Genomic DNA, 11044 nt, shown 5'->3' on the forward strand with positions numbered 1-11044 from the left:
TGCCCCTGAAACAGTTAATTTTGATAACTTACTCAGAATCTAAGAGCCCGGTTTTCGGAATGTGGAAACATGAATGATCTCTCAGTTACATGGGTAGAAACAAAAGCTACAGGAAAATATAGATTGGAGTGTCATTTACTCCAGTTTACGATGCTGTCAGAGCAGAGCAGGAGGCAATCTCATTGTAACTGATAATGAGGGAAATCTGATGCATCAGGAAAAACAGGTTTGTGTTGGTGGAACTGATTCAAAGCAGAGAATCTGAAACATGTAAAGCCGTGTCTTCGTGATGCTCTCTCACTTTTCCTCTGTGTGCTGATCATGCTTTCATATTGTTTCTTAGTTGTCAGGAGAAAAAGCACCATCAGGTGGTGCTTTGGAATGAAAGGCAGTCCTAGCACAGCAGGGTTTGCGTCAAGATTCCTTCAAACTCAACAGTCTCCTTTTCTCAGCGCACTGAAAGGGGCTATTTCAAATTACTGTTATGTCCTGTTAATAGTCAGGCTCAGGATGAGTGGGAACATGCTGCAGAGCATTCAGAGAATGAACACAGCCAATTAATCAGGCTGCTAAGCAAGGAACACAAGAGTGGAGCTGAATTTGGAGCTCATTAGCCACAAGGCTTGAGATGACAACTTGCTGCTTTCCTCAGGCGCACTACAAAACTGCAGTAGGTTGGGATGAAAACAGTTCTGCTTGCTAATGAGTGCCAGCATCTGGCAGTGACAGGGGAAAAAAAAAGAGCTTTTCTGTTTTAAACTGGTGAAAGTAGAATTTCAGAGCGGGAGCATATGTGAGAAGCAGGCTGCCAAGGTCTGTGGGTTTTGATAGTCTATTTTCCTGTTTCTTTGCTGAAGAATACTGCTAGCATCAGCTCTGTTTTGCTCTTTGTTGTGCTTCGTGCCTAACTGTCATATTATTCCTCCTCAGATGGATACTCTACCATCGATCACCGGGACAAGGAGCGCAAGTACAAGACCAGCGATAACACAGGGGACGCCTCTGAGAAAGAACCTTTAAAAGTGAGATTCCCTTTATTGCTGAATGCTAGTTAGTGCCTTTAGAAGAAACAGAGCCTGCTGTGCTCAGCAGCAACAGGGTAGTTACTCACTAGAGGGCTGTAAAGGGGTTTTTTGGTGTCTTTGCTTTTTTTGCTGGCCCAATGTTAAGACTAAAGCACCATTTCCTAACCTGGCACTGGATAACTAGAAATAAAAACAAAATGCTGCTTTCCAGTGCAGAAGTAAATGCAGGCAAATGGTATATTCCTGTAAACGAATGAAGTTGTAAGAAAATAAAGTTATTGTTCTGTCGTCTTTGTGCAGGCAGCATTCCCTTGCCTTATAGTGAATAGCTGCATTCAGTCCTTATTCTGAGAACAGTCACTTCAGAACATCACACAGCTTTATTGCTTTCACCATGAGATGTACGTGTCAGCTTGTGCATCTGTCTAGAGCAGCGTGGTGAGCTGCGTTCATTCCACCAGCACTCAGAGTCCTGGCTGCAGGCGATGGGCTTGGGCCAAGGAGATGGGGAGGAAGGAGAGATGTTGGTACTTCTGAGTGTGCGCTTCTAAAAACAAATGCAGGCCATTTTCTAATTTAACAGCAACAACAACAGTCTTCCTTCACAAAGTGTTTTGCCTTGAGGGCTGTGTGTATCTTAGTGGAGTCTGTTTAATTTGTTGCACTGCTGTGCCTTTTCAGTAGATCTTTTTGTTTAAAAGTTGCTTAATGCTTCTAACAATGCTGTGGCCATAACTTCTCCCTGACCTCAAGACAAGCCTGTGTTTTCTCCTGGGTAGGTCATTTCTGAGGGGAAAAAAAAGATTCAGGGAACCACGAATCAGCGATAGGAAATACTGCTGTTAGTCTGTAAAAAGCCGTCCTTTATAACCTTCAGCATGTTGCTGACGATATTGAAAGATCCAGGGGATTTGTGTTCACTGGAAATGATTAAACTTGAGTCAGTTGAAAGAAAAACACTATATTGAAGTGAAATGAAAATGTGATTTGCAAAAAAACCTTTCTGTTATTTGTGGACCAGGAAGGCATCCTTCTGTGTCAGCCTGTGTTAACTTGCCTGTTCGTGCATTTCCTTCTGTGTCCTCCCTTTCTGTGAAGGTTTATGCTGGAGAATGGCTTAAATCCAGCTGCAGTTTTTAGCACAGTTCACTCCTTTTCAGTTTGCCTGTTGTGGGTATGGCTGCATCCTGCTGGAGGCTGCCCAGTTTAACTTCAATAGAATTGCTCATTGTCTCGTGTCAACTCCGCGGTGCCAAACATGGCTTCCTGTTTTGAACCAGCAAGCCCTGAGTAAATGGTCTGGAGTAATGTGGCTGATCTGAAACAGTGATCTCTCAGATTCAATGGGTAGCTCACTGCCCACCCCTTTTCTCTTTTGAACAGTTCTAGAAATAAGCGAATATTAGGGCAGTAGATTGTTTAGGAAGCCTCTGCCACTCAGAAAGCTCTTTGGTAAAAGTACAGCCATTACAGTTTTCCTGCTTAGTCATCTTGCAGCTGCTTTGCTAAGTCCAGATGTGTGGTGACACCCATTAAAGTGATCCATTAGTGATCACCTTTCTGTCCAAACCTTCCCAGTACATTTCTGCTTGACAGGGTCTGGCAAAGACAGAAGAGCGTGCTCTCTCCTTGCCACTTGGAGGTGGTTGTGCTCTCTCATTTGTTTTTTTTGCACCTGATACAACCTGATTACTGAATTCACAGTGAGTGCTCCCTCCTCCAGTGTTGCTCTGAAGTGACAAGAGATGGCCCAGCTTGAACCACTATGAATGGTATAAACTTTCTCTCCCCTCTTAACAGTTCTAATGTGTTATTATGAGGGTGCAGTGAGAACAGATGCATTGACATAAGTATTTTGATCAGTACAAGCTCAACAGAAAATGTCTTTCCAAGAAAATAGGCTGAGGCAGAAGAGGTAACAAATGCTGGTTATTTTTACCACTCAGAGTTCGTGGAAGTGATTTCCAAAATCATATAGCTCAGCCCAAACTCGCAGTGTAAGCCTGAGGTGAAGCACAACCTGGAGCTCCAGTGAGCAGCTGCTTTGCGTTTAGAGGAATGGGATAAAAAATACTTCACCTCTTCAATGTGGCCACCATAGTTTATGCTGCCTCCTGGCTTTAGGGATAAAGGGCTGCCTGAATTCAGCCTGTTATATGACTTAAAAACAGTCACTGGTGCATTTTCAGCTGGAGCAAAGTCTGAGTAGCTGCTACTCTTCCTTTTCCCTGTCCTGTGAAAGAGAACTCTGGGGTCTTCTGGTCTGTAAACTGTTCAATAACTGTGGCTTTGAGGCTCAAGAGTGGCCAAACACTCTGAATAATGATGGCAGGGAAGTGCAGCCTTTGGCTGCTGCAAGTGCTCTTGTTGGTATTGTGTCTTTGCTGATCTTGTTTCTTTCTCCACCACTAATTTTCCTTTGTGCTCCTTTGAGCTGACTTGTTTGGTGGTTTTGTTGATTAATCCGCTCTGTTTTGCTTTTAACTCCTCACCCTGTGCTGCAGAATGACACAAATAGGAAAAACATTAACAGGAGTAACAGGGCTTCGGTGAATCTGGTGGATGCTCGTGACATTAAACCCCAGCCTGTTGACTCCTGGGTCTAATTTGCATGCATGGTAGGTCATTTTAATGGTAATTGGTGCTAGTAATTAACTTGTCTTGTGCATGATCTGTATAGCTGTGGGATCTCTTCAAGGCTAACTGCTAACTGAGTCCTTCAGAGAAATGAAAATACATTTGAAAACGTGGTATTTATATTATTCATTGTGTCTTTAATGAAATGCACTCAGACGCTTCTGTTTGATGAAAAAACAATCTGTCAAATAACTGGACAGCACAGTAGTATCTGTGACTGGCTGTCAGCCAAAATGTGGAAGATTTCTCCTGGTAGGACATGGGAATGAATTTAAATAGTGTGTTTCAACTTCCAACCATTTTTTTTTTCCCTTTCAGACTCATTATAAGGATTAGCCTGAGACTAAAAAAATAAGCGTATCCTTCTCTATTTATGGATGTCCCCTGAGGTTCCCTAGAATTACAAGGCCTGCCCATCTGCAGGAAAGCTGCTGCCTGTACACATTTACTTTGCGAGGGGAGGTGGTTTTGGTTACACAATAAACGTTAAGCCACAATTCCCACTTCCCAACTCTTTCTTACTCTGTTGTTAAAGAAAGGCGCCTTTTTGTCGCGTTCTAGCTCTGCCTTTGCTGTGAGCCAAGTCCCTTAGTAATGTCACTGTCCTTTCTTTATTCCTGCCGCTGCTAATCTGTCTCCTGCTGTTTTGCTGGACAGTCCTCCACCCTGGTTATACCATCCGTCACTGTCAGATGTGATGCCCCATTTGGAATAGCAGATTTTGTGCTCCTGGCTGACTGAAGGAACACCTAAGAAACGGTTGCAAAGGCACTGGACAGCTTTCCCATCAGAGTGGACAATAGGCCTTTAAGGCCCGAATCCCAAGAAGTGGAGTGTTATCCACTCCCGTAATTAGATGTGCAGATCACATGCAGTAGTGGGAGAGAGAGCTCTTGTATGTTTGAGGTTTTCATTTTCGAGGTCTCCCCAGAAATTCTTCTCCTTCTTTTAAGAGTCCAGTACCAGTGCTGTGTGTTTGCAGATTGTTTCTCTTCCTGGGTTGGAAGTGCTTGGCCAGAGAAATCTTTTAACACCCCCTGGAATCCTTATGTAGCCACAGAGCAGGGCCCAGCACTGCTGGCTTCACTCAGCTGGTTGATGCTGTGTAGTCAGCCTTGTTAGCTCAGCCAGAGGGCAAGGATAAACGTTTGCAGTGCCTGTACGTCTCGTCTTGCACTCTTAGCAGTGAATGCGTATGGGTGGGACTTTGAATGAAGTCTGTGTTCACTTTCTCCCATTCAGACCTTTCAACAAACCCATGTATCAGGGATAGATTGGGATGTCCGTTCATTGTTCTACCACTAGGTGATGGAGATCACCACCAGTGCCATGTCGCTTGCTGGTATTAATCAGTTCTGGCTTTATTTTGCAGGGCTAGAGTCCAACCACATTTTTTTTTAATTGAGGGGGAGAAAAAAACATTGAATTGACACAGAGGATTTCATCAGTCACCACTGCCATTCCGATCTGGAGGGCGCTGCATCACTGACAAGGCTGCGGATTCTAAGAGAATGCAGGGAGAAAACACAACTGACTGCCATTGCCAACCCCAGAGCACCATGCCTTACAGCAAGACAATTTGCTTTTAAAGTCAGTTACATTCCCACCAGACACAGCCGCCTCCTGCTCCCTCCCACTCCTGCAAGAATAAAGCAAGCAAGAAAAGAGAATCCAAGTTCCATCTGGCTGGCTGCATTCTTAGGTGACTCTCATATGTGACGGTGCCAAGAATGAGAAGTGAAGGTCATGCAGCAGCAAAGAGGACAGTGAACTGCAGAGTATTTGCAATGATACCGTAGGTGTAGTCATGAAGATAATAGCACTTTTATGGTTTGGGTCCCATTGTTTTCTTTTTGTTTTGGGAGGTTTGTTTTGAGCTGTGAATCTTAACATTTTTAAAGGGTTTTTGAAAAATGTTGAGGTTTTCTTTGTTATTTCAACAGGAATTGCAGGAATGTTGAGTGGGTTTATTGAATTTCAATGAAGAGAGAAAGAAAATACAGAACAAAAAAATACCAAATGCTGGTCAAATGAACTGGAGAGTAGATAACAAAATCGATGCAAGCTGTATAAATCTGCTTTTAGAGTAAGCTATATCAATCACAGTGCTATATTATCATTATAATCTGATGTACAGTACTTCTGCCTTTTGAATTCTGTAATGGCTCTGCTTTTATTTCCACATGAAGGTTTTCGTGTCCCCAGTTCAGAAATGTATGCTGAGAAATGGAGTTGGCTGGCTTTTTATTTTCGTAATCTCGAAGATTGCAGTAAGGAGCTTTTATGTTTTAATTGTACCCGTGTTGCATTGATGACAATTAACAATTTCTTTTGCTGTAGCTGTTAACACATTGGAAGAACTAGAAGCAGGATGTCTTATTTTGAACATACCATACATTTTAGGTGAGTCTGTCATTTATATTTGCTGGTAAATTTATCAGTGTTGGATCCGTGTTCGCTTTGGGCTGTAGATTCTGATGGGAAATGCCATAAAGGGAACAGATGAGACATTTTTTAAATCATCATCATTTCAGCGTTCCCTTGATTTTGTTTTGAGATTACATATTTTAGGTGGTATGAAAATCTTCCATGTACAAACGCTCTCCTCTTAGATGCCATGGTGTGCTCTGGATAAGGCAGAATTTTTACCTCATGAGAACAGAGAACATATGTTGCATATACAGAATCTGATAATGCCATGAACTAAGTGACTTTGGATCACTGATTTTTCTCCAGGCATTGGTCGAGGGAGGGCAGCAGAAGAGCATAGGAACCAAATATCTCGCATGTAGCATCAGAGGGCTTTTGCTTATTTTGTTTGGTTGCCACATTTCATTCTAAATAAGCTCCTAAAAATGGTGTGACTGGAAAGCACATTTTTGAGCCCAGCAAACGTCATTTGGGGTTTTCAGTGCCTGCCATTTCCTATGTAATTAAAAAGGGGAAATATCCAACGACCTTGCCTCACCCAAAATATTACTGTAAGAGTAAATGTCAGGAGTTTTTGTTAAAAAAAGAAAAAAGAAAAAAAACTAAAAAAAAAAAATATTAAAAAACACACAAAAAAAAAGCAAGTACCAAGAGCTTTCTATCTCCATGAGTATATTAAAAATTGACATGAATACATATATATAAATAAATAAATCTATATATCTATATATATATTGTTGTGCAAAGGATAGGTTAATAAAACCATGTAAAGTAGTTTGCAGGAGAGGGAAGCATTTGTTGATTCAGGGAAAAAGACTGATGCCAGAAGCTGTCAGTGGTTTGGATGATACATGTGCTCCTTCACCCTTCTCCCTTATGACCCTCATCTTCTATGTACATTGCAGTAGTCACTTCTGGATCATAGAGAAGGTGAAGTTGCTCAGAGCAAATTAAGATAGCAAATATATATCTGTGGGGTTTTCACCTGCATGAGAGTCCTGTCGGACCAAAGATGCTCAGCAGATCAAGGGAAGCAGAGATGCATCTGTGGTTATCAACATCTGTGTCGGAGGCAGTGTCTCTGTGTGTAGACATAAAGTGCGGCGATGAAACCAGATACATAGTCTGACTGTATATTATATCAATGGTGCTCTTTTCATACTTGTTCTGCCAATATGCAGAGACCCTTTTAACCAAGCTACACAGAAACGTTTTATATTACTTTTGGTTATGTACTTGGTGTATTCTTTTTGTATATGAAAGGATTTTTTTAAAAACGTTCAGCAATTAGCAATGGAACCTGCTTTGTAGCTCATTAGAACAGTGTAAGAAAAGGGCCATGCTGTCAGTCTGTCCCTGATCTACTTCAAACCATATACTTACCAAAGGAGTCTGAGCAAAAGTTCATTTAAAATAAAGACCTGACTGTTGAGTCTCTGCTAAGACTTTGTGATTTAGTTGTTATACAAATATTTCGAAGCCAGCAAGAGTTTAACAGAGAAAACTGCAGGAAAGGGGGAAGTGATGTGACTAGGGGCCAGTTATGTCCATGACCTCCTGTGCCAGGTATCATATGGCTCTCAATGGGGCACACCAAGGACACTCAGAATCTATATGGGTATCTATTTTTGTCTCTGTTGTTAGTGAATCAAACTAAAAACACTAAGGAAAACTCGAGAAGCAAATCCAGATCCTATCCAACTTCCCCCCTCAAAGACCTTTTCATATTTATACTGCATCCTCTGTCAAGCAGACCTCCCTGTCAGGTTAGGTGGAATTGGCTGCCCAGGCTCATTGTAGCAAACTGTTCTTCTTCCTTTTCCCCAGGATAAAGTGTTCTTGGCAGCCCCGATGGTTTAGAGCTGAGAACATGGTTTATTGCAACAAAAAAAGCAAAGGGTAGTATGTAAGAGGTGAAATACCAAGTCCACGTGCCAAGACATCCTCCTAGGAAGCGACATCTTAATTTTGCCCTTCCCATGCCTTACAGTAATGATGAATTCCTAGGTATGTAGCAATAACCAATAATGCATCATTTACATTACTCTATTTATTTATTTTTTCTTCTCACCAGGCTGATAATGAGGAAAGAAAATGGATCGAGAATGACTTGCATATGAGACTGTTGCCTTGTACTATCAGCTCACAAGCCAAAATCTCTAGCAAGATACTTTAAACTTAGTTTGGTGATTTATCCAATGTCCTTTTAATCTGTGGCCGCACACTAACTTCTGGTATGCATTGGTGGGATGTGTGTCCACACCTGCCCTTACATCTCTCCTTGTTGATGCAAGTGTGACTGGGCTGGTTGAGCTATGTGGGTAAATATACCAGTAACCATTGAGTTTGTTTTGGCAGCAGGGACAGTACGTTAAGAAGGGAAAGTGGCAGTGTGTGTAACTAATGCTGCAGTATGGTCTAGAGGCTCCTGCACAAAGGCAGGCAGTGCTTTTTAGGGCTCAGGTATGTGACCTCCTCTTTTCCTGTTTGTTCCACTGTGAAAACTGGAGGCAGTCTGTCTGCAAAGAGCTGGGGTAGAAGAGATTTATACCTGCAGAAATTTAAGTGGGAGGGGTGGTTGTGGAAGGAAAAGATGGGTGTTGCAAGACTCCCAGTAAAGAGCAGGAAGAAATTTGATGGCCCAAATTTTAAGGGCTGAGGTAACAGGGGATGGAAGAGATTTCTGATGGCAACTAACTGCTGTACTTTCATCCCAGGGAGATGGTTTGCTCACCGCCCAGGCATATTCAGTAGGCTGTGGAAGTTAAACAAAACTGGAAGCCAAGAAGCGACACTGATGGGGCCACTTAACATTGTGTGTCAGGACTGCCAGATAAGCATCAGGTTGGGCTGTTGAGTGATTAATCCTTCCAACTCCAAGGATTCTGTGATTCTGTTTGTGCAGCATCCAGCAGAAAGGCAAGACGTAAGGATATTTTGTTTCTGTGTTTCAGCTAAAAAGCGATTTAGTCGTAAGTGTAACTTGACAAATCAAAGATGGTTGCCAGCTTGCAATGTTCCCCAGGGAGCAGCTCGGGCAGCCAGAAGTCTTATGGGCGGAACACCTGAGTGTCCTGGTTCTACCTTGTGCCCTCAGACCCACAGGTTCTAAATGTATATAAAAGGAAGGTGAATCTTGTCTCCTTTACCAAGGCTTCATAAAAGGTATTGACTTGGGCACCAGGAACTGACTTATTAAGTGATGCTTTAAGGAAGTGGGGGTGGCATGTTTGTTAGAGCTAATTAGTAAGCTCTTGCCAACTCAGAGGAATAGTTTTCAGTGATGATTTCTGGCATGCACGGTTCATGCTAGGCAAAGCAGTTTTCACTCCTATAGTGGTTTTGTTAGCTTGAAGCTGGTGAGTTACTTTCTGTTACTTGCCTTAAAGTTGAGCTTATAGGCTCAGCTACTTACGAGAAAGGGGCACATTTTTAACACTTGGAGTAAGTAAAGCTTCAGAAGCCACATGAGCACGTTATAGACTGGTTACAGTCCCTTCTGACTAGCTGCCCACTCAGTGTAAACTATAGCGTGCCAGTAAGTTCAGCCTGAAGTTTAGTGCTGTTGGGGTTGGGTTATGAAGGTGTTTGTGTAGGCATAGTTTCTCGCGGTGTTTTTGTTTTAATGCCCATAAAATCTGGTGTTTCCTTATTTTTGTCAGAGAAATCCTCTGATTTATTGGTACAGTAACTAATCTAGTGCATTTAAAGGAAAGTTGTTACAAACCTCTTTTATTCTGTCTTAAGTTTTACATCGGGGTAGGATGTTAGAAAGTCCATTTGCAAATGAGGAGGAAGATAGTGCAGATACTACAAGGCCTGCCAATCTGGTTCTTACTTTTAAGAAAAACCAAGTAACTAGACTAAGAAGCTTACTGGTAATTAGTAGCTAATGTGTTTGTAACTATCATGTGCCTTAAAATTTTCATGGTAGGAGAATAAAAAAAGAAAAATAAATCAACAATGTGTTTTCTGTAATACTGCTCAACATTCTCTCTGTAGTTTAGACTGGTGGGGTTTTGCATTGTATTTACACTGTACTATAAATTGAAACACTTAGAATGGTTTGATTTTACCAGAATGGAGAGGAAAAAAGGTGGATTATGCTTTTCATGGAACAAATGTTACCGTGACAGAATGTATTATTATCATAGGATCTTTCCATAATGCAGACAAGTAGAATGCTTGTTAGAAACCAGGTATGTAGGATAACAATTTGGTGTGTTTTCAATAAACCATGCCTGGAAAGAATATCTGCGCCATTGGTTATTTTTGTTATATCAGGTATCTCAAATATTCTTTTGGCTTTGCAACAGCAGGTTTCTGTGGCAGGGAATTATTCATCTCTAGCTCAGGTCAGCGCTCTGTGTTAGTAAAAGGTCAGTGGTAACTAGAGCAATTGGAATGTCCTTTAAACTGGTACACCTGGAAATGTTTGATTTATTGCCATGTGCTGTAGTTGTAGCACAAAGTCCTCTAAGGGCTTTGGACTGTGGGTCATGCTTTTTTTTACCCCTTTTTAATGTACAAGCCTGTTTCTTTGAGGAAGGCATCTCAATCACTGCTCAGAGAACTGCACATCTGGGACCACAAACCGAACTTGCTGTTGTCTTTTCCGTTTGAGAAGCCATTTAACCTTTCCCAATTTGGTTGTAAAATTTGTGTAATTTTATAGAGATTTCACATCTCTGAAATGTCTGCAAGCACTCTCAAAAATGTAAGTGCAAAATAATAACACAAAATCTTTACGTTCCTCATAGCTATGTATGAGGTTTGGTTTTGGTGAGGAATTGTTATTTTGGAGACGTCCCAACCAATTTATGTTTGTTACCATGTTGGGAGAAAAAACCCTGTACCGAAAAGTCAGTATTTCAAGTAGCAGCCAGTTACTGACACATCTTTTCTGGGTAGTTCTCCCAAAGAAAGGACTGCTTCTCCCTGGCACATTCATT

General features: G+C 41.7%; 1 protein-coding gene across 19 annotated transcripts in view; it reads left to right on the forward strand.

Annotated features, from left to right (window-relative positions):
* ARVCF (ARVCF delta catenin family member) overlaps positions 1-10343 on the forward strand; it is a 158024-nt gene extending 147681 nt beyond the window's left edge. For 16 of the 19 annotated variants that reach the window (XM_072351282.1, XM_072351284.1, XM_072351277.1 and 13 more), the window contains 3 exons: positions 931-1022; positions 3530-3643; positions 5035-10343. In XM_072351282.1, coding sequence (XP_072207383.1) covers positions 931-1022; positions 3530-3631 — 194 coding nt within the window. In that variant the 3' untranslated portion in view covers positions 3632-3643; positions 5035-10343. The remainder of the gene's footprint in view (positions 1-930; positions 1023-3529; positions 3644-5034) is intronic. The other 3 variants (XM_072351288.1, XM_072351289.1, XR_011905430.1) reach the window with 2 other exon arrangements.
* The last annotated feature ends 701 nt before the right edge of the window (positions 10344-11044 follow it).

This window comes from Excalfactoria chinensis, chromosome 16 (assembly GCF_039878825.1).
Source record: "Excalfactoria chinensis isolate bCotChi1 chromosome 16, bCotChi1.hap2, whole genome shotgun sequence".
NCBI classification, from domain to species: Eukaryota; Metazoa; Chordata; class Aves; order Galliformes; family Phasianidae; genus Excalfactoria; species Excalfactoria chinensis.